The sequence below is a fragment of the Carlito syrichta genome, unplaced genomic scaffold (assembly GCF_000164805.1).
Source record: "Carlito syrichta isolate Samal-C Ts95f unplaced genomic scaffold, Tarsius_syrichta-2.0.1 Scaffold309576, whole genome shotgun sequence".
Lineage (NCBI taxonomy): Eukaryota > Metazoa > Chordata > Mammalia > Primates > Tarsiidae > Carlito > Carlito syrichta.
This window is the reverse complement of record NW_007253672.1, coordinates 140,852-164,602: the sequence shown is the minus strand read 5'-3', so window position 1 is coordinate 164,602 and position 23,751 is coordinate 140,852. Positions and strand designations below refer to the sequence as shown.

Below are 23,751 nucleotides of genomic sequence, written 5' to 3'. Positions count from 1 at the left end.
ACTCCAACTCCAAAAAAAAAAAAAAAGAGGCGTTCTGAACTGCAATATCTTTGAAATGTACCCTATTCACAAAACAAAAAGGAGTAAAAATAAAACAAAAAATTCCAACATACAACTATTACAAATACAAAAAATACAAGTAGACTGAGAAACAATTACAAGAAAATCCAGAGAATTTCAGGTGATTTTAATATTTTTACTTTCTCCTTATCTGCATTTTTTAATTTTTTTTTTTTTTTTAAGGTGAGAAAGCAGGATTTATTGAGGACAGAAAAGCTTCCACAGCTGGGAGGGAGCCTGAAGGGGTTGCCTCTATGGAGCAAAAAACCTGGTGCTTAAACAGCCCTAAATCCAAGCCGACTGGCTGGCACTAGCTGTGAGCTGTAGCTGTTCTTATTGGTCAGTATTAAGGTAAGGACATAATGGTGGGCTGATTAGTTGCTTTTCAACCCCAGCTGTGAGGACTTTAGCTCTTAAGAGGCTCACTCCGAAACTGAGAGGCCTGCCAGAAATTCACTACATTGTTACCCAAGGACTCACCTGTCTGCCTAGCCTTTCTCTACATTTTTTAATTTTTCAATAATTTAATTTGATTTACTTTTAGAAACAGGGTCTTGTTAAGTTACCCAGGCTGGAGTGCAGTGACATGAGCATAGCTCACTGCAACCTTGAACTCCTAAGTTCAGGTGATCCTCCTTCCTCAGTCTCCTGAGTAGCTAGAACTAGCTAGCCACCAAGCCCGACTAATTTTTGTGATTTTTTTGTGGTGATGGGGATCTCATTATGTTCTCCAAGCTGGTCTCAAACTCCTGGCCTCAAGTAATCCTTCTGCCTCAGCCTCCCCAAAGTGCTGGGATTACAGAAGTGAGCCACTATGTCCAGTCATACTGTTGATTAATTTATTCAACATATTTACTGCTAATATCAAGTAAGAATCTAGGTTTAGCTATTTCTATCAAAATATACTCAAGTCCATCAATATTTATTGAGCATCCTTAATCTTTGGAAAGCAAGCCAAATATATATGTAATTAGAATATAACTTAGTGTGAAAATCACAAAGTTTTGAATGCTATGGGGATTTTTGTTTTATCTAAGAAATAAGGAAAGAGTACAAAGAGATAAAAACATGTAAAACGGGCAAGAAGATGAGTGCATTTTGACTTGGGTTAAAAAAACATGTCTGAGCCGGGTTCAGTGGCTCAGCCTGTAATCCCGCGCTTTGGGAGGCTGAGGTGAGTGGATTGCCTGAGCCCGCGGATTCGAGACCCGCCTGGGCAACTTGGCGAGACCTCATCTCTACAATAAATCAAAAAACCAGTCAAGCATGGTAGCGCGTGCCTGTAATTCCGGCTACTTAGAAGGCTGAGGCAGAAGGATTGCCGGAGCCCAGCGGGTAGAGGCTGTGGTGGCCGGGAGCGGCCACTGCACTCCAGTCTGGGTGACAAAGCTAGAGTCCAACTCCAAAAAAAAAAAAAAACAAAAGAAAACATGTCTGGACACATTTTGTAGAGAACCCTAATGCTTAAACCAGCAGTTTTCTAAGCATAAGCACTACTTCTTTCTCCTTTATCCAACAAATACTAAGTATTAGGAGTCCCTCAGAGTTCTGTACTGACCCTTCTCATTCTATCCTCTGATGAAGTACAGCCATTCCTGTTGGTAAAATAACATCTGTGAACCTATCATCCCAACCCATCCCTAGTCTGAACTTCTCTATTTACCTATACAACCACCTGTATCTCCTGTGTTCTAAAAGGATCTCAAATGAGTTCAAAACTGATTGCATCGCCTCCTACCCCATGTCTACCCCTTTCATATACATTTGTTTCCCACATCACCTATCTTAGAGAATGGTAGACACCTCTGTTCTTCCAGCTGCCCAAAAAGAAACAAGTACCATTTTTGATTTTGCACGATTCCTCACCATATACATCCAAAGTTCTGTTGAGTCTCCTTCTCCGCCATGCTCCACTGGGAATGCAGATGGCTTGTACCTCAGATTATTCTGGCACTGTCTCACACTGATTACAATATATCAGGTATTAAAGTGGTATAGTACATTCCCTCTGCCCTTACAGTAATCCCATAAGACTATCTTTTTTTCTTTTTTTTTTGAGTTGGAGTCTCACTCTGTCGCCCAGACTGGAGTGCAGTGGCTGCTCCTGGCCACCGCAGCCTCGACCTGCTGGGCTCCGGCGATCCTTCCGCCTCAGCCTTTCAAGTAGCCAGAAGTACAGGCATGTGCTACCACACCCGGCTGATTTTTTGATTTATTGTAGAGATGAGGTCTCAAACCCGCGGGCTCAGGCAATCCACTCACCTCAGCCTCCCAAAGGCGCAGGATTACAGGCTGAGCCACCAAGCCCGGCTAAGACTTTCTTTCCATGGATTCCCTCTATCTTAGCATAACCTCCTCACTACAGCCTAGGGTCTTGCCTGATCTGGTCTCAACTTATCTTTTTAGTCCTCTTTTCATTCTCCGCTGTAATGGAAATTATGTCAGTTTCCTAATCTGAGACTTTCCTAAACATGCTGCATTCCTAACCCCACCCTTATTCTTTCAAGACTTGGGTTTAAATGTTACTTCTTCTAGAAAGCCTCTTCTGACCACTCCAACTAGGTTAGGTTTACATTATTAAAGGGTTCCAGAGCATCTGAACTTAAAAGTTATTTCTGAATCTGATACTTGTTCAATGTTTGACTTCCCTTCTACACTATGAGCTCCCCACAAAAAGCAGGGACCCTTATCTTCTGTCTTGTTCACCATGAAATTCTCTGTACTTAAAGAAGTGCCTGGCACACGGCAGATGCTTAAAATCAGCAGATGCTTGAAATTACCTGCTAAACAACATACTGAAGATGTTTTTCAGATTATGATAAAAATAAGGATATCATTTTGGAAAACATTCCTGTTGTCCATAGTAGAGTCTAGTCCATTTTAAGTATTATCAAAAAAAGAAAAGAAAAGCGCTGCAGTGAGGAAATAAACACAAAAAGCTTAGGAAGTCAATCTGTGACATCTGTTACCACTGAGGAAAAAAGTAAAGTATTAGCTAGAGAGAGCAGGAAGTCATTTGCTTAGGACGGCAGAACATGTACATGTTAGAAACAGAAAGAACCAGGAAAGTAAAGATCCAAGCTACAGGGCAGAGAGAAAATATTGTTTGAAGAATACGGTATAAAGAGAAAGAAAAATGCCACGTGGAATTGTTAGCCTTTGCTGGAAAAGGTTTTTCTCCAACAGAAGTTAAAAGAGTGTGTAGTAAAGTGGGACATTCTCTAAACAGGTAAATTATGCCCAATGGCTTCAAACTGTTAATATATCCTTGGAGGTCATCTGCTCAGTGATGATGGCAAGAGTATATGAAACAGTTTAAGAAGAGATGAGAAAGTCTGAAGTATTTACTGTGATAAACTTGCTAGGGAGTCAAGATAGAATGACCACAACAAAAAACTTAAAATACAGATCCAAGGGTCTAGCTGAAAAAAAGTTAGGTAGAGCCAAAACAGTCTCACAGATTTCTCTAGACATATTCACCACACACAAAATATATAGAGACCTCACCAAGAACAAGAAGCTGCCGGGCTCGGTGGCTCAGCCTGTAATTCCGCGCCTTGGGAGGCTGAGGTGAGTGGACTGCCTGAGTCCACGAGTTCGAGAACTGCCTGGGCAACTTGGTGAGACCTCATCTCTACAATAAATCAAAAAATCAGCCAGGCGTGGTAGCGTGCACCTGTAGTTCCGGCTACTTGGAAGGCTGAGGCGGAAAGATCACCAGAGCCCAGAAGGTCAAGGCCGCGGTGGCCGGGAGCAGCCACTGCACTCCAGTCTGGGTGACAGAGTGAGACTCCAACTCAAAAAAAAAAGAACAAGAAGCTTAGGGACATAGGGGGGATCTAAAAAACATGTCAACCAGGCACGGTGGGTCACACCTATAATCCCAGCACTTTGGGAGGCCAAGGTCAGAGGACTGCCTGAGCCCACTGGTTCAAGATCATCCTGGGCAACTTAGTGAGACCTCATCTCTATAATAAATCAAAAAATTTGCCAGGTTTGGCGGTGTGTGCCTGTACTTCCAGCTACTTGGAAGGTTGAGATAGAAGGATCTCCTTAGCCCAGCAGGTCGAGGCTGCTTGGTTGTGTGCCACTGCACTCTAGCATGGGCGACAGAGTGAGACTCCAGATCAAAAAAACAAAACAAGCAAACAAAATGAAATAACATGGCTGTACATATTGAGCACATACAGCAACCAACAACTTTTTTTTAAGATACCAATATTAAACTAGCAAACTAAGATTGCTAGCCGTTAATAAACCAAGAGGATATACAAGCAAGCCTCTGTATTTTACCTCCTATAAAGATGGTACACTCATATTTGGTACAGACGGCAAAATTTCAAACCTGCACAACCTGACTGCATCAATTATTTCATCACGATAGCATTAGGTATATACACAAAAGAAGCTTAGTTCGATTTTCATACTATTTTAAAACAGTTAGAATAAATCTATTTAAAATTATAGAGAAAGTAAACTGAACCTTGGTAAAAAGTTTAACTGGATCATATCCAGTTGATTTAGCCCATTCCTTAGTGGAAACACGTTTAATGTCACCATCCTCATTAGATGCTCTGGCTCTGGCTTCAGCTTCTGTTGGTTCCCCTATAAAAGAAACATGATTTTATTTTCAACTATAATAAATGTGAAACTGAGCTCTGTCACTCACCTTTGGAGATAAAAACAGAGTCAGTCATGAAAGTCACCTATAGCCGGGCTCAGTGGCTCAGCCTGTAATCTCGTGCCTTTGGGAGGCTGAGGTGAGTGGATTGCCTGAGCCCGCAAATTCGAGACCCGCCTGGGCAACTTGGCGAGACCTCATCTCTACAAAAAAATCAAAAAAATTAGCCAGGCATGGTAGACCGTGCCTGTGGTTCCAGCTACTTGGAAGGCTGAGGTGGAAGGATTGCCGGAGCCCAGCAGGTTGAGGCTGCGGTGGCCGGAAGCAGCCACTGCACTCCAGTCTGGGCGACAGAGTGACTCCAACTCAAAAAAAAAAAAAAGAGAGAGAAAAAAAAAAAGTCACCTATATGTGACACATCCTGAATTTAAGGAGAAAGGAAAATAACATGCTTATCTGCTTCCTTTTGTACCTCAGATTTTGAAGGCTATGCATGTAATAGTTCAAAAAGCATAGGCCTCTCATCAAATCTGGAAACAACTCCCAGTTCTATTTACTAGATTTTTGAGGTTTTTCTTCACCATGATTTCCTCACTAGTAAAACAGGCTACAATTTTTGTTAAACATTGTTTTAAAAATGAAATAAGGCCGGGCTCGATGGCTCGCCCTGTAATCCCAGCACTTTGGGAGGCCGAGGTGAGTGGATTGCCTGAGCCCACGGGTTCGAGACCCGCCTGGGCAACTTGACGAGACCTCATCTCTACAACAAATCAAAAATTAGCCAGGCGTGGTAGCGCGCGCCTGTAGTTCCAGCTACTCAGAAGGCTGAGGTGGAAGGATAGCCGGAGCCCAGCAGGTCGAGGCTGCAGTGGCGGGAGTGGCCATTGCACTCCAGTCTGGGTGAAAGAGTAAGACCCCAACTCAAAAAAAAAAAAAAAAAAAATGAAATAACATGGTAGCACATATTAAGCACATACATCAACTACTTTTTTTAGCTGCCAATATTAAACTAGCAGAATAAAGGTCGCTAGCTGCTAATAAAATACATCAAATAGTTTACTCACAGGCAGCTTCAGGGTCAGCTCTGTCAGGAGACACTTCTTGATCAGCATCTTCTTCCCCAAACAACTGGCTATAATAATTTAAGAGTAGTAAAGATTGACGTACAATAAAGCATTGTGAAAAAATGTCGTTTATTTTCCCTACTTTCCACATAAACACATAATTTAGAATACTCCAAATGTTTAGCAGAGATAAAGAGTGAACAACTGATGACTCCATAAACCTAAAAGTATTAAAGCAGCCTGGTTAGATAGCTTGCATCCTAATTTCAAACCACATCACAAACAGGACTAAATTTTACCACCAGACCTATATCCATTCCTATTAGCTAGGCTCTGCACATTTCAATGTTAAAAACTTTACTCAAGAAATAGCTGGGCACAGTGGCTCACATCTATAATCCCAGCACTTTGGGAGGGTGAGGTGAGAGGATTGCTTAAGCCCAGAAGTTCAAGATCAACCTGGGCAACATAGAGCGACCTTGCATCTACAAAAATTATTTTAAAAATTAGGTGGGCATGTGGTGCACACCTGTAGTCCCAGCTACCCAGGAGGCTGAGGTGGAAGGGTCATCTGAGCCCAGGATGTCAAGGATATCAGTGAGCTATAATCGTGCCAGTGTACTCCAGCCTGGGGGAGAGTGAAAATCCAACTCAAAAAACAACACAAAACACAGATGAGTGGCTTTTACATTTGTGGAGTACACCTACAGCTCAACAAATATTATTCAACAAACATTATTACACACTTGCCATATGCAGGGTCCTGTTATAGATGCAAGAAATCCAGCAGTTTCAACTTTGCAATAGGATTACTGAGGTATTAAATGTATTTTCAACTTATAACGACTTTATCAGGAAGTGGAGAAGCATCTGTATCTCACTGTGGTCTTATATTTAATTCTGCCAGTTATTAGTCTTAAGGTTAAATATTCACATGTGCTTACTGTACATCTGAGTTTTTCGGTAAGTGTAAAATACCTGTTCATGTCAGTTTTATAGGTTTATCTTTTTTAATGGATTATAGGATTTATTCTAGATCATAAGCTTTAGTTGATTATATCATATACTTTCTCCCATATAATTGGCTATTATTTACAAATCAATGCCTTTTTATAATAAGATATTTAATGAATTTGAAATGTTATGAATTTGAAAAGTATCAATCTATTGTTATTAGCATATTTTACGTATCACAAAATTGTTCCTTAAACTCTGGTGATGAAGATGTCCTCCTACAAGGGTTTAAAGTGTTGCCTATCACATCAAATCCTTAATCTATCTGGACTTAACTTTAACCCTTCACACTCGATGCCCCTTCAAGGGTACATCATAAATCTAGCAAACCATTCAGATGTCCCCTCTGGGAGGATATGAAGAAACTGCTGGTGATTATACAGGAGAAACTTACACCAGAATACATTTTTTAAAAAATGTATTCTGTGAGGTTTTCCATTCAAATTGCAAAGAAAAGCAAATAAAGAGATGGACTATATACTGAGATATACATTAAAAAATATCAGCTGGCGTCATGTAGAAAGAGAATATGTAAAGTGCTTTCACAGTGATGCAGACTGGACAATCAATTACATATTATTAATGTGAAAGGAAGAAAATGAGACTGCACTATTTGCTCAAATAAAAAAACACCGGGTGGAAGACATCAAATAAATTGCTATTACACAATAACATGTATCAATGAACCCACAATGCATATCAGTAACTGTTTCAAACATTGCATGTTAGAAAAATATAAGACATATTTTTAATTTTGTCATAAATAAGTTCCTCAATGTCCAAAATTCCATTATAAGGCAAATATCATTACAATAAAATAACTGGATCAAACATCATGATTTAATATGAAGTGATTCATTTCACACTATTTTGTAAAAAAGTATGGTTGAATTGCTGGTAGATGGTCCGTGAGATGTCTGTGAGTACAAAGGACTAAAACATCATTTCAAGTGGGGAATGACCATATAACCAACTGTCGTACCCTTCATTTAATCCCTTCTTTCATCTGGAATCTACTTTATGATCTTGGTCATGAGATCTGTATTCTGTCCCAATGGTCTGTTTATCCCTGTACCAGTAATACACTAAATTATTTTTAGTTTTAATTAAACCTTAACATCTGTTAGAGCAAATCACCCCAACTTAAGCGCTTCCAGGAGTATTTTGGCTCCTCTTGGGCCCTATTCTTCCATATACATTTTAGAATCAGCTGAACAAATTCCAAATCAAAATCCCTGATGAAATTTTAATTGGAATGGCATTCAATCTATGAATTAATTTGGAGACAAATGACAAACTGGCAATATTAGGGATTCTAACCCAGAAACACATAATCTCCCTTCTTTTATTTGCTACTTTTTAATGTTTTGATAGTCATTAATTTTCTATACTGGGTCTTATATATCTTATAATTTATTCTGAAGTACTTTATGCTTTTTGATATTTTTATATTTAATTCTTTTATAGTTAGTTACATGCATTTAGTTATTTTTAAACTGCATTTTCTAATTGATGTCATATGTAGAAACACAATTGGATGTTTTAGAATCTTTTAGTTGGCCATGTAGCAAAACTGTCATTATTTCTAGTAATTTGTCTGTAGATTCTTTGGAATTTTCTTTGTAGGTAACCATACTGTATACAAATAGTAACAATTTTGTTTCTTTCTTCCCCAATTCTTAAGTCTATTATTTTCTTTGTATTGTGTTATTATGCCAGCTAGAAAATTCTTAGAATGCCAAATGAAAGCAGCAGTAATGAGTATACCCTTATCCCTTCTCTCATTTCAAAGAGGATGCTTTAAAATTTTTATTTAAAAATGCTTACATTAACTATATGAACAACAAATGGTGAGAGCCAGGTTTCTGACTATTGAAATGTGAGTTTACACATAAGCAAGGGGAGGAAGCTAGAAGGATCCATGTAGTAACAAATTTAAATGGAAGACATTTACTATGAACTCATGCTTAGCTTAATATAAATGCAAATGATTGGTGGCATGAGTTTATAATCCCAGCTACCCAGGAGGCAGAGGTAGAAAAACTGCTTGAGGCCAGGAGTTTCGAGACCATCCTGGGCAATATAGCAAGATCTTGTCTCTACAAAATACTGAAAAAATTAACCAGGTGAAGTAACACACACCTACAGTCCCAGCTACTGGGAAGGCCGAGGCAGGAGAATCACCTGAGCCCAGAAGTTTGAGGCTGCAGTGAGCTATAATCATGCCATTGTATTCCAATATCAGGGGCAACAAAGATTCTGTCTATTAAAAATATATGTATATAGAAACACTGTAGGTGTGTGTGTAATTAGAATAAGCATTTAGCTGGTGTGATGGCATGTGCCTGTAGTCCCAACGACATCAGAGACTGAGACAGGAGGATCCTTTGAACTCAGGAAGTAGAAGCTGCAGTGAGCCATTGCAGTCTAGCCTTCTAGGTGGTAGAGCAAGACTGTCACTTAAAAAAATGTCCCAGGCACAGTGGCTCACGCCTATAATCCCAGTACTTTGGGAGGCTGAGGCAAGAGGTTGAAGACCCATGCCTGAGTCCATGGGTTCAAGACCATGGACAACTTGGCGAAAGCTTATCTCTACAATAAATCAAAAAAATAGCCAGACATATTGGCACGTGCCTGTAGTTCCAGTTACTTGGAAGGTTGAGGTAGAAGGATCACCTGAGCCCAGCAGGTCGAGGCTGCAGTGGCCGTGAGCATGCCACTGCACTCCAGCCTGGGTGACTGAGTGAGACTCCAACTCAAAAAAATAAAAAATAATAGTAAATAAAAAAGGAGGAAAAAAAAGAATAAACATTTTTTTCTCTGTCAACTAAAAGGACCTAAAATGGCACATGAGTAGCATGCCTAAGCACCCAAGAGCTTGATTTCTGCTTTTTTTTAAGAGACAATACGGCAGCAGTGCAGTAGTATAATCATAGCTCGCTGCAGCCTCCAACTCTTGAACTCAAGCCATCCCCATGTCTCAGCATCCCAAGTAGCTGGAACCACAGATGCACACCAACTCATCTGGGTAATTTGTTTGTTCTGTGGAGATGAGGTCTGACTTAGTTGGCCAGGCTGGTCTCGAATACCTGGCTTCAAGCGATCCTCCCACCTATTCCTTCCAAAGTGTGAGGCACCACGTCTGGCCTGGATCTTGATTTCTAATACTACTCTTCAATAACAAGAACCAAGGCTCCTTGGAGAGATGGCTTATTCTAAGACTGGGGCAGAAAACATACAAGATGTGCCTGGAGCTCTTGTACAGTAAGAGTACAAGAAATTGCCACCCCTCAAAAAAAACAAAACCACACACTGATGGGGGTATGTCAAGGAGCACAGAGCCAACTGGAAGACCTCCCAATGATCACAGCTAGAACAATCTGATTAATAAAAGAAGGTAGCACTGGATTATAAACCAAAGTATAAAATATGTTCACTACTATCAAGCCCACATTGATATAAATGACTGAATAAACGAGAAGCCAGGCACAGTGGCTCATGTCTGTAGTCCCAGTTATTCTGGAGGCTGAAGGGAGAGAATTGCTTGAGCCGAATATTCCAAATCCACAGTGGGTTATGATCGTACCACTACACTCCAGCCTGGCCAACACAGTAAGACTCCATCTCTAAAAAAATAAAAATTAAAGTCTGGGCACAGTGGCCCATGCCTATAATCGCAGCACTTTGGGAGGCAGAGATGAGAGGATTGCCTGAGTCCAGGGGTTTGAGGTCAGCATGGACAACTTGGTGAGACCTCATCTCTACAATAAATAAAAAATTTAGCTGGGTGTGGTGGCGTGCACCTGTGGTTCCAGTTACTTGGAGGATTGAGGCGGAAGGATTGCCTGAGCCCTGCAGATCAAGGCTGCAGTGGCCGTAAGTGTGCCACTATACTCCAGCAAGGGTGACATAGAGAGACTCCAACTCAAAAAAATATATATATGAAATTAAGACATCTGGCCAGGCTCGGTGGCTCAGTCTGTAATCCCAGCACTTTGGGAGGCCGTGGCAAGTGGATTGCCTGAGCCAGCAGGTTCAAGACCAGCCCAGGCAACTTGGCAACACCTCCTCTCTATAATAAATCAAAAATTAACTGGGCGTGGTCGCGTGCACCTGTAGTTCTGGCTACTTGGAAAGCTGAGACAGAAGAATTGCTGGCGCCTAATAAGTCACTGGGGTGGCCATGAGTGTAACACTGCACTCCAGCCTGGGTGACACAGTACGACTCCAAAAAAAAAGACATTAAAAAAATACTAATAAATGGAGAAGAAACAAATCTCCCAGGCAGAACATGAGGACACTCTGTCCTCAAGGAGATAGAACATGACTCTCCACTCTTTAGGTGAAGGCTGCCCACAGTGACTTTCATCTAAAATGTACAGTACAGGTCGGGTGCAGTGACTCAAGTCTGTAAACCTAGCACTTTGAGAGGCCGAGACGAGAGGACTGCCTGAGTCCAGGGGTTCAAGATAAGCCTGGGCAACTTGGCAAGACCTCGTCTCTACAATAAATAAAAAAAATTAGCCAGGCGTGGTGGGGCAGGTGCCTACAGTTCTAGCTATTTGGAAGGATCACCTGAGCCCAGCAGGTCAAGGCTGTAATGGCTATAAGCATGCCACTACACTCCAGCCTGGGCGACAGAGTGAAACTCCAACACAAAAAATAACAACAAAATAAATAAAATGTACAGTATAGTATGAAAAGAGGGAGAAAGAATAATGTTACAATGGAGAAAATTGGCAAATACTACCTTACCTAGGTGATTAAAGTCAACATCAACTGTCATAAACCATATTGGTATCATGAAAATGGCACCTCTGGCCAGGCTCAGTGGCTTAGCCTGTAATCCCAGCACTTTAGGAGGCCGAGGTAAGTGGATTGTCTGAGCCTGTGAATTCAAGACCAGACCAGGCAACTTGGTGAGAACTCATCTCTACAATAAATAAGAAAAATTAGCTGAGTGTGGTAGCACGCGCCTATAGTTCTGGCTACTTAGAAGGCTCAGGCGGAAGGATTGCCGGAACCCAGCAGATCAACGATGGGGTGGCTCTAAGTGTGCCACTCTACTCCAGCCTGGGTGACAGCGTGAGATTCCAACTCAAAAAAAAAGAAAAAGAAAAAGAAAATGGCACCTCTGTGGTCTTCCTCCTAATAATTATAGCCCTGGTCTACTAATGAAAAAAACAGCATACAAATTCCAAATCCTGGGCATCCTACAAAATACCTGACCAGTATTCTTCAAAACCGTCAAAGTCATGAAAAACAAGGAAAGTCTGAGAAACTGTCCCAGTCAGAAGGGGCGTAAAGATACCCAACAACTAATTGTAATGGGTATCCTGGAACAGAATAAGGAAAAATCTAAATAAACTATGGACTTTTAGTTAATATTCTATCAATATTGATCAATTATTAGATATGCATCATATTAATACAAAATCTTAAGGAAAACTGAGTATTGCGTATATGGGAATTCCCCTGTATTATCTTCTCAATTTTCTGTGAATCTAAAACTAGAAAAGTAGTCATTAAAATGAAAAAAGCTTGCCAAATACAGCTTACAAGTATATTTTTTGTGAAAATTTATCAAGTTATGTATGACACTGTTACATATACTTTTGAGATCAGTATGTGTAATTTTTTTTAGCTGGAGTCTCACTCTGTCGCCCAGGCTGGAGAGCAGTGGCACATTCATGGCCACCTCAGTGTCGACCTGCTGGGCTCCAGTGCCCTTTTGCCTCAGCCTTCCAAGTAGCTGGAACTATAGGTGCGCACACCCAGCTAATGTTTTTATAGGTTGTAGAGACAAGGTCTTGCAAAGTTGCCAGGCTGGTCTCAAACCTATGAGCTCAGACAATGCTCTTGCCTCAGCCTCCCAAAGTGCTGGGATTACAGGCTGAGTTACCAAGTCCAGCCAGTATGTGAAATTTTTTTTTTTTTAGTTGGAGTCTCACTCTGTCACCCAGACTGGAGCCTCGACCTGCTGGACTCCGGCGATCCTTCCACCTCAGCCTTCCGAGTAGCTGGAATTACAGGCGTGTGCTACCATGCCCAGTTGATTTTTTGATTTATTGTAGAGATGAGGTCTCGCTGCCAAGGCGGGTCTCGAACCCACGGGCTCAGGCAATCCACTCACCTCAGCCTCCCAAAGGCGTGGGATTAGGCTGAGCCACCGAGCCCTGCTGTAATTTTTAAATGTATACTTTTTTGAGTATATATATACATATTATACCTTAATCAAAAATTAAAGACAAATGTTCAGTAAGGTTTCTACAAAATACCCTTTTTCGGGTTGAGGAAATTTTCGTTTTAATAAGAAATTTTTTACGCCTGTCTTAATAGAAAGTTTTGTCTTGAGGCCAGGCATGATGGCTCACACTTGTAATCCCAGCATTTTGGGATGCTGACCAGGATGACTGCTTGATCCCAGGAGTCTGAGACCAGAAACCTTGTCTCTATAAAAAAATTAAGTCACTGGACACGGTGGCTCATGCTTATAATCCCAGCACTTTGGGAGGCCAAGGTGAGAGGATTGCCTGAGCCCACAGGTTCGAGACCAGCCTGGGCAATTTGGCGAGACCTCATCTCTACAATAAATCAAAAACTTAGACAGATGTGGTGGTGGGTCCTTTAGTTCCAGCTACCTGGAAAGTTAAGGCAGAAGGATCACCTGAGTCCAGCAGGTCAAGGCTGTGGTGGTCATGAGAGTGCCACTACACTCCAGCCTGGGCGACAGAGTGAGACTCCAACTCAAAAAAAAATTAAGCCAGGCATATTGGCACGTGCCTATAGTCCCAGCAATTCAGGAGCCTGAGAAGGAAAGATAGACTGCAACCTGGAGGTCAAGGTGACATGATTGTGTCACTGTACTCTAGTCTGGGAAACAGAGACCCTGAGCAAAATTTTTGTCATGAAATCATATTTGCCAAAAGTTTTTTGTACATCTATAAAGATACAGTTTTCTCTAGTTCCTTCATGAAGTGAATGACATTTATAGATTTTCTAGTGTTAAACTGTGCTTGCATTCCTGAATAAATACAATTTGATTATGGTATACCTATTTCATATTACACGATTCTAGATCCATATGCTAACACACTGTATAGGATTTTTGCATCTATATTTACAAGTGAGATTGATGTGCAATTTTCTTTTTCTTATACCACAATGATCTTGGTTTTGGTATCAAAGACATGCTTACAACACCATAGCAAGAACTACTAAGTAATATTCCCTTTTTAAAATATCTCTGGGAGAGTTACGGTTAGAATAATATATTCCTTACAAGTTTAGTAAAATTCATCTGTAAAACTGCATAGGTTTGGTGCATTTTTCAGAAGAGTTCATTTTTTAAGAGTTTAAAATACTGATTAAAATTCTCTAAGGTATAGTATTGTATTCAGGCTTTCTATTTCTTTTTAAGTCAGCTTTGTAAGTTTTTAAAAATGAATTTATCCAGATTATTAGGGTTTCCTATGTACTGGCATGGTCTTCTCTTACTATCATCATTTTTTTGGTTAGCAATCTGATCTTGTGGAGATTATGGTCCCCATTTAGGTCTTACTTAGCCTTCCATGCCAGATTTTGCTCTTATTTCAGTTAATATTCTTCCTTCTCGTTTTCTAAAGTTTATTCTGTGGTTCATTTTCTAACTTAGGTTGGATTCTTAGTCAAGAATTGCTAATTAATTTTCAGCCCTTCTTCATATATGAAAAACTTGTAACCTTATCCCCAACCACCACAATCAATGCATATCCTACGAGTTTCGGGAACAATACTTTTTTCACTATGTTAAAAAGTACTTTTAACTTCTATTATAATTTCTTTTTTAACCAATGGGTTATTTGCAAGTATGTAATCATACTTCCAAACATATAGATCTCTACTGAGCTATATGCCTGTGTCCATTATCAGACTAAGCTTCCTAAATAGTCATAGCTGAATTCAATTTAACACAAATATCACAAGAAAGCTACTAAAGTGTCCATTTATCATATTTAAACATTGTAAATTTGATCTCTCCAAGATATATAAACAAAAATTGCTCCATTTTCCTTCATTAGTACTGAAAAGTATACCCAAAAATATATATTCTTACTTGAACAAATACTTTGCCCAAACGATGCAATGAATAGGTTCTGAAGGTGTGTTACGAATTGTACAGCCAGGAAAAGTTCTCTGGGTTGGCTTAGGATGACATTCATAACATTCAGTCACACCCTACAAAATCAGAATATGATAAAGATGTTTATTTCATGATGGAATCTCTCAACATTATAAGGTTATATAATCACAAACACATAATTCATTCATCTACATTCCAACTGGATTTTATGCTGTCAAGAAAATGTTAAAATATTAGTGACTCCAAAAATCCTTATTTTACAGATAAACACTAACATAAAAGCTAATTAAATCAACAGAAGTCACAGCTAAAACTGAGGCAGGACTCCTCTGACTCCTGGCCCTGTGAACATTGCTTACAAGCCAAATAAAAACTACTGTAACCAAATGTCAATTATGAGAAGTTTTACTTTAATTGCACTAAACAGCAAGAAAAACTACTAAAAAACCAACAACAGCTTTCCAACAAATTATTTCCCAAAGTTATAGCTCTTATTTTTCATAGTCATATCCTCATATTTTTCATTTTTTAAAACCAAACTGTGTCTATGGAATATAGGCATATTCTTGTAATCTCCTATATATTAAGTGATTTCAAGATATATCTGGATACACAAAAACTCTTAACTATTATTAATCTTCATTTTGCTAACATACATTTAAGTTTAAAGTTACAATGTAGCTTGGAATCTATGCCTTGGAAGAATCTATGCCTTGGAAGAAAAATATGGCTCCTGAGACAATGTTTCAAAACTGTCAAATGAACCATCTTTCTTCATCTCCTCAATTCTTAACCTCAGTCTTAATACACAGTGATGTCTCAAGATCACAGTAATGAGGTATATAAAAAGTAATGTTGTTCTAGTTATTATTAAAGAACCAAAACCCACAAATATTGTTTAACACAAATTGCAGAAGATTCAGGGTTTTCTCCATAATACCTTCTTGTGCCCTCAGTCTTCCAAAACGCATTTTTAGGGGCAAGCAGTCATCCCTTATACCACAGTGCAAACAGAAAATGACTACCTTGATCTGCCAACAGATACTGAAGGCCTCTATTTATTCAACTAAATTTAATACATACTGACATGTATGACAGTCTTTGTAGAATGATACTTAATAAGCTTCTAAGAATATTGAACAATTAAAACAAATAAAGTCAAGTCATAATTTCCATCATGGACAAACAGCCAAAAAATTCCAGACAAAACCTGCAACTTTTATGAACAGTGTAATTCCCTTTCCATCATTTCAAAAACTACAAAATTAATTTTCTTTCCTTTTTTTTTTTTTATGTGTTGGAGTCTCACTCTGTCACCCAGGCTTGAGTGCAGAGGCACGCTCATGGCCACTGCAGCCTCAACCTGCTGAGCTCAGATGATCCTTCCACCTCAGCCTTCTAAGTAGTTGGAACTACAGTCACACACCACCACACCCGGCTAATGTTTTTCTTAATTTATTGTAAGATGAGGTCTTGTCAAGTTGTCCAGGCTGGTCTCGAACCCTTGGGTTCAGGCAATCCTCTCGTCTCTGCCTCCTAAAGTGCTGGAACCACAGGTGTGAGCCACAGTGCCTGGCCCCATTTTTCAAATGTATCTAAAATGTTTAATTCCTGGCTGGGCATGGTGGCTCACACCTGTAACACCAGCACTTTTGGAGATCAAGGTGAAAGGATTGCCTGAGTCCAGAAGTTAAGAGACTAGCCTGGGCAACATGGCAAGACGTCATCACTACAGAAAAAAAAAAAAAAAATTAGCCAGGCATGGTGGCATGCATCTGTATTCCCAGCTACTTGAGAGGCTGAGGCAAAAGGATCACCTAAGTCGGGCATGGTAACTCACACCTGTAATCCCAGCACGTTGAGAGGCCAAGGCAAGAGGACTGCCTGAGTCCAAGGGTTCGAGACCAGCATGGACAACTTGACAAAACTGCGTCTCTACAATAAATAAAAAAATTAGCCAGGCATGGTGGTGCACACCTGTGGTTCCACCTACATGGAAGGCTGAGGTGGATCACCTGAGCCCAGCAGGTCAAGGCTGCAGTGGCCTTGAGTATGCCACTGCACTCCAGCCTGAGTAACAGAGTAAGATCCCAACTCAAAAAAACCCAAAAATTAAAAATAAAATAAAAAGTTTTATTTCTTAAAAGAACCGAAAGGAAAAATATCTGAACAGCAAATGAAACACAATGTTGAGATTTTTTTAAAAATTGGGGTATGCAGTACACAGGTGCTTGCTCTATTATTCTCTAATTTTGCCTAAATGTTTGAAATATTTCACAGATATATCCAAAGAAAAAGTCTTCAAAGTTCTCCTTAGGCCTATAAATCCAAATTCCTTTAGAGAAACAACAACTTCTAGATGCCTAGTTTATCACATAATAACTGCGGTATGATATGTAGTCTCATGGCTACCAAGAATTTTAAAGACAAATGTACTATGCTTACCAATCTAAGGATTGGTAATACACAAGCTAAATGAAATAAAGTGGCAGAGCTCAAAGATCACTTTAGCCACAGTGTTCTGAGGACTTTATAGCATCCTAAGTATTATATAGACATGAAAATCCTATGTGTTGAATATTGAACTGCTCATATTAAAAAAAAAAAAAAAAAAAGCCAAAAAGCAAAACACACACACACACAAACCCTTTCTTTACCTTTTTGATAGTAGTTACTTGTCCAAGATAGCCAGCAGTTCCACTCTCAATAAGAGGAACATCAGCTGCCAGGCACATCCTATTAACATGGTTTCGGGCAGCTGGAAGAAAAATACTAAGTTAGAATTTTTGAAAATGCAAATTAGTTATCTTTAATTAGTATAACATATACCCAAACTATTTACAGTTTTTATTTTATGTACAATTTTCTTATGGCAATGGCCAGAGTAATACAACTGTTAGTTTTAAGAGACATTCATTTAGCAAAATTTCAAGCATAAGAAGCTCACATCACAAGCTTACTCCAAGAAAATCATCCTTATAAGTGAATAATTTTTACATTCCAAAGTGCCATCTTTCTCTTCTTTTGCTCCACCTTAACCAAAACATGGTTTCAATGTGTTCCTCAACTCATCATTATTCTAATATAATTATCAGGTAATACATGAAAGTGAACAAACAATGTGGAATATCAGTTTGGAACTACTAAGGCAGATAAAGGCTAGGAGAAAAAGAGATGAGTCAGGTTAAAAGAGTCATTCTGACTTTTCATTTCTTTTCTTTTAATATTTCTGGCCCTAAATTGTCACAAATTCACTTGACAGATGTACCTTTACATGTGAAAGTCATCACAAGCAAAAACTATTACTGAAGCATTTTCACCTCCACACGCCCCCGACAGAGTCACACTTTAGAGCTTTTAACTCCACCTGTATTAGCAACCTCTTGGGAGGACAGCAGAGTATATGACAGTTGAATTCCTGCTTTGAAAAAATCAGTTCTATGCAAAATTGAAACCAGCTGGCAGGTTTTAAACCTGATCTTACCACCCTTATGTCTTCTAAGTTCTGATTCATAAGACCACGTTTTAATTAATATTCAATGTGTAAATAGCTTTGATATCAGGGAGGGAAAATACTGACAAATTAAAAATATTAAAATAATCTCACCTCTGTTATCTAAAGCATTCATAACCAATATAAACTGTCGAAAAAATTCCACGTTATAGTCAGGGCTAAAAAGCAAAACAAAAAAAGGTCACAAAAGCAACTAGCCTTATACATGATCTTTACAGTATAAAACAGAAAAAATATAACAATAGGTATAAAAATAACTGATATTAAGGGTATGCCATATAGATAGTAAGTCTTGACTTTTCCCAATCATGAACAGATTAAAAGAAATCATTTTCCCAAAATTCCTATCTTCTTTGGACAGCTACCTAGGGCAAAAGAGCAGGGCCTTAAACTGGCAGAAAGATGGCATGACTTCACTAGTCCCACTAGGCCTTTTCTGGGCAACAAGTCCCTGAGAACACATAAAGAACACATTCCCAGGATCTGCCTGGCCTCTGTCTTCACCTCACATGGTCAGGATCAGGCAGGGTTCAGGGCCCTAGGGTCTCTGCTTTTAGCATCAGTGGGAAACCAACACAGGATAGGGGGGTGATACGGGTATAGGCAGGTTTGTAGAGCAAACAACTAGAGATTAAAAAATAAGCTGGATATACAAATGCCCTGAGAAAGTTTAAGACATTCCCCAATTGCAGTACTATACTAAAAATAGTACAAGGACTATTTTTAATACCATTTACTTGTGAGCTAAACAACTATGGATAAAGGATAATTTAGGCCCAGCGTTCTTTTGCTTTAATACCTCCAAAATTTACATTTACTCTGTCTTTACTGAGATAAATGTAGTTATATACTGTCAAAACTACTATCCCACCACAATTCCAAGTGTTACATTAGAGAAGTCAGGGTCCTAACAGACTATTTTGGGAGAGAACCTCTTAAACTAAGACAAATGTTGAAATCGATCAGAAAAGTCTGAATCATCATATATAAATTACTTCATAGTTTAAAATATATTCCTAGCCGGGCTCGGTGGCTCAGCCTGTAATCCTGCACTTTGGGAGGCTGAGGTGAGTGGATTGCCTGAGCCCGCGGGTTCGAGACCCGCCCAGGCAACTTGGCGAGACCTCATCTCTACAATAAATCAAAAATTAGCCGGGTGTGGTAGCGCGCGCCTGTAGTTACAGCTCCTTGGAAGGCTGAGATGGAAGGATCGCTGGAGCCCAGCAGGTCGAGGCTGCAGTGGCCGAGAGCGGCCACTGCACTCCAGTCAGGGTAACAGAATGAGACTCCAACCCAAAAATATATATATATATATTCTTATTTAAGGCAAAAGTATAAGGTCCTTTATAAACTTCTAAGGAACTTACTTATCAAAAGTATTAAGATATCTCATCACAAATCTAAACCATTCAAACCATATATAAATCGGTAAAAAGAATGTCACTTTATGGGCACAAACTACATTTTAACTTTTCCATAAAAATCATTTTCAAAAAGCCAAATGGCTCTGAGCTCAGATATCTGGCTTTAAAAAAGCCTTATATTTTACAAGTTTAATTAAAAATTCATAGAAAACACAACTTTGTAACATAATAATTTAAGCATACTTCATGATGCTGTCATGGTAGGCAATGATATTAGCTTTCGGGTAAAACTGTAGTACACTTTCTTTGGCAACCTGGAAAAACAAACAACACTAAATTACTATAACACCTTTGTTTATATTGAACCTGCATCTGGAAGATACAATACTTACATAGCACCATATTTATATATTAAGGAAATTAAACACTAAGGAAATACAAAAATATGACAATATTTCATTAGGATTAAGCTACATACATGACAGCCACCCCCCATGATCCACAAAACACACTTTTATATAAATGGTAAGCTTCAGCAAAAATATAAAATGCAATAAACAAGTGTCATTCATTCATTCACTTAACAAATATTTACTGAGTATACTCTGTGTACCAAGAACTATACAATGTACACATGGTAAGAGACATTCATCGAATAACCATCTAGATAAGTACTACTACAGACTATGATAAATCACTGAAAATTATAGGAAAATGATAAGCTGTTATGACAGGAAGACCTGACTTAGTCTAAAAGGCTTGGGAAAGTACTCTTTACAAAGGAAACAAAATATGAAAAATGAAAAGGAGAAACAAGTCAGAGTTTGCCAAAAAGGCCTGTAAAAAAGCAAAGGAAAAAGATGTTTTAAGACCCTGAATCATGAAGGAACATTTAAGAAGCTAAATAAGTCGGGCTTGGTGGCTCAGCCTGTAATCCCGCGCTTTAGGAGCTGAGGTAAGTGGATTGCCTGAGCCCGCGGGTTCCAGACCCACCTGGGCAACTTGGTGAGACCTCATCTCTACAATAAATCAAAAAATTAGCCGGGCGTGGTAGCGCGCGCCTATAGTTCCAGCTACTTGGAAGGCTGAGGCGGAAGGACTGCCGGAGCCCAGCAGGTAGAGGCTGCGATGGCCGGGAGTGGCCACTGCACTCCAGTCTGGACGACAGAGTGAGACTCCAACTCAAAAAAAAAAAGAAGAAGCTAAACAAAGCTCAGGATAGCTAGAGCACCAGGGGAGGCTGTCTTGTCTTAAATGGGACAACAGCATATGCTGCACCTTCTCTTGTCCCCAAACCCAACTGCAGTCAACCTCTAGAACACAAGGCTCAGCCTAAGTTAACAATCACAACTTTAAATACTGTATAAAGGGGACATAAAGGCTAGATGCAGTGACTCACGCCTATTATCCCAGCACTTTGGGAGGTCTAAGTAAGGGGACTGCCTGAGCCCATGGGTTTGAGAGCAGCCTGGGCAACTTGGCAAGACCTCATCTGTACAATAAATCAAAAAAGTAGCCAGGCATGGTGGCACATGCCCGTCGTTCCAGCTACCTGGAAGGCTGAGGGGGGAAAGGATTGCCTGAGCCCAGCAGGTCGAGGCTGCGGCGGCCTCAAGTGTGCCACTGCCCTCCAGCCTGGGTGACGACAGAGTGAGACTCCAACTCAAAAAAAAAAGGGGAGGACATGAAAGTCACACCAACAGTAGTCAATATCTGCCTGGGTAAGAGAGGGTCACACCTCATTGATAAGGGTAACTGCACGGTGACTATTTGTATACCTAGTCCTGAATTGTACCCCATAATTTTGAATAAATAATAAAAATTTTGAAAATAAATAAATAAAAGTCACACCAATTACGGGATTACATCTTTTTTAGACCAAAACAGAAGGGTTTAGTCTTTAGTCCTTTACTTGATATATCATAAGCCTCACTTCGTTATCTAGGCTGGAGTGCGGTGGCATGTTCATGGCCACCCCAGCATCAACCTGCTGGGCTCAGGCGATCCTTCAGCCTCAGCCTTCCAAGGAGCTGAAAGTACAGGTGCGTGCTACCACGCCTGGCTAATTTTTTATTTATTGTAGAGATGAGGTCTATTCTTGAACCCGTGGGCTCTGGCAACTCCCTCACCGCGGCCTCCCAAAGTGCTAGGATTACAGGCTTGAGCTACCACGCCCAGTCTCATTTTATTCTTCATAATTGCTTAGCTTTGCCCATTTCCCTCCTACTGGAGAGGCAGAATTAATCTGGTATCATAAAAAGAAGATCCATGAAAGGGCTAGAGAAGTGGTAGGAGAAATATAGTTACCTGTGCCTTTGATCTTCCAACATGTTTCTTTTGAAACAAAAACTGCCTGTTGAGGTTGCTCACATCAATAGTATCCAGATCAATCTACAAAAGCATAAACCTCAGATATATAAGTGTTTGGGTATATTTGAGCAAAATCACTATCCTCAGCATCTACAACCCAGAACTTTTGACATTCGCTACAGTAGCGAAAAAAATGCTTTTTGAACCAGCCATGCCAAAATAGTTAAACTGATAAAAAATAACATGTAAGAATCAAGATTTAACATCAGAAACAACCTTCTCAAAAATACTTTGAAAAGGTGGCATTTTTTGTTGTTGTTTAATTATCCTGGCAAATATTCAGGAAATTATTTGGCTAGCATAAAAATACATGTGAATTTATTAAAAATACATGCTACCAAAGTAAGAACTACTGAAAAGATTAATTTACTGTACTATCAACCTACTCTTTCAAATCCAATGTATCAAATTTTACTGTTCCCTGTTCTTTTTCTTAAATGCTACTTGGCAAATAGACTTATTCAATTTTTGCTGCATCTTTTCATTCAAAAGTCTTCATCCATATACAATTTCATTTGCAATTATTACCTGAAAACTGTACAAGGAAACATCTACACATGATTACAAAAGTTGTGGCGTTTTAAGTCTTATCTAATTGCTGCTTAAAATATAATATAGATAAGGACAATGGCTTAAGTAATTTTTATCCCATTTGAATAAACTTATGTTAAAAGCAATCAAATGTGCTAATCGTGAAACATCCCAATGGTTCTGGTTATAATCTGTATTTGTGGAAATCTCCAATACATATAACCATGGAAACACTTTTTATTTGTACTTTCTAAATTTACTATAAAAATTAAACAAAATAGAAGACAAACATTTTTCAGGCGCCCAATTTCACTATCCTGTCTACTACAAAATCGTTCTTTTAAACAACTGTCAGTAGTTATGGTAAAGCAGTCATGTCTGGATCGGTGGTACAGAAATGGATAGGAAGAATAACCCTAAAAAAAGCCAAAGAAAAAGATGTGTAAATCTTATCCCCCGATCATTCATTCACTAGTTCAGTCTGCCACCTCTACTTTTTTCTCATTCCCTGTATCCACTACACCTTAAGACACTTTAAACTCGCATCCAAGTTCCCTGTAACAACTCCTATCTTCAAAAAGTTAACATTGGCAGAAACCACTTAATTTAGAGCAACAGTGGCCTCTTGCACACCGACGTAAAAGCTAAAACCTAGCGGAATAAGCAAATGTGCTATATTGTGGTGACAGTGAAGAGTCACGCAAGGCTGTACCCAGCGGAGAGGAGTGCGAGCCCTAGGGAAGTCCTGCTACTCGCTTGGTGACCCAGACTAGTTACTAAACCCCGTGGCGTCTCACTGTGCTCATCTGTTAAAAATAAAATAGGATGAAAATAACGTTTGCACTCGTAGGGTGGTAGTGAAAATTACATGCGGGTAAACCACTCGGGACAGAGCTCAGGATGCGCTGCTGTTACCGCCATCCTCTGCTCTGGGCCATTTCTGAGTTCAGAGGGGAACCTCCAGATTAAAGTCACAATACCCACGGGAGCCCAATCACCTGCTGCACCCCCGTACAGCCGGGGAACTGGCTTGCAGCGAACCGCCCTCGAGGCGCCACAAACTGGCGCGTCCTGGGAGGCGGGGGCCCGCG

At 39.7% G+C, this 23,751-nt stretch overlaps 1 protein-coding gene across 1 annotated transcript in view; it reads right to left on the bottom strand.

Moving 5' to 3' along the window:
• UBA2 (ubiquitin like modifier activating enzyme 2) overlaps positions 1–23,751 on the bottom strand; it is a 45,793-nt gene that overhangs the window by 21,592 nt on the left and 450 nt on the right. The window contains exons 2-8 of the mRNA XM_008067410.1: positions 22,067–22,150; positions 20,003–20,073; positions 18,489–18,553; positions 17,539–17,639; positions 14,855–14,976; positions 5,746–5,813; positions 4,544–4,665 (exon numbers count right to left, since the gene is read on the bottom strand). Of these exons, the coding sequence (XP_008065601.1) occupies positions 4,544–4,665; positions 5,746–5,813; positions 14,855–14,976; positions 17,539–17,639; positions 18,489–18,553; positions 20,003–20,073; positions 22,067–22,150 (633 nt within the window). The remainder of the gene's footprint in view (positions 1–4,543; positions 4,666–5,745; positions 5,814–14,854; positions 14,977–17,538; positions 17,640–18,488; positions 18,554–20,002; positions 20,074–22,066; positions 22,151–23,751) is intronic.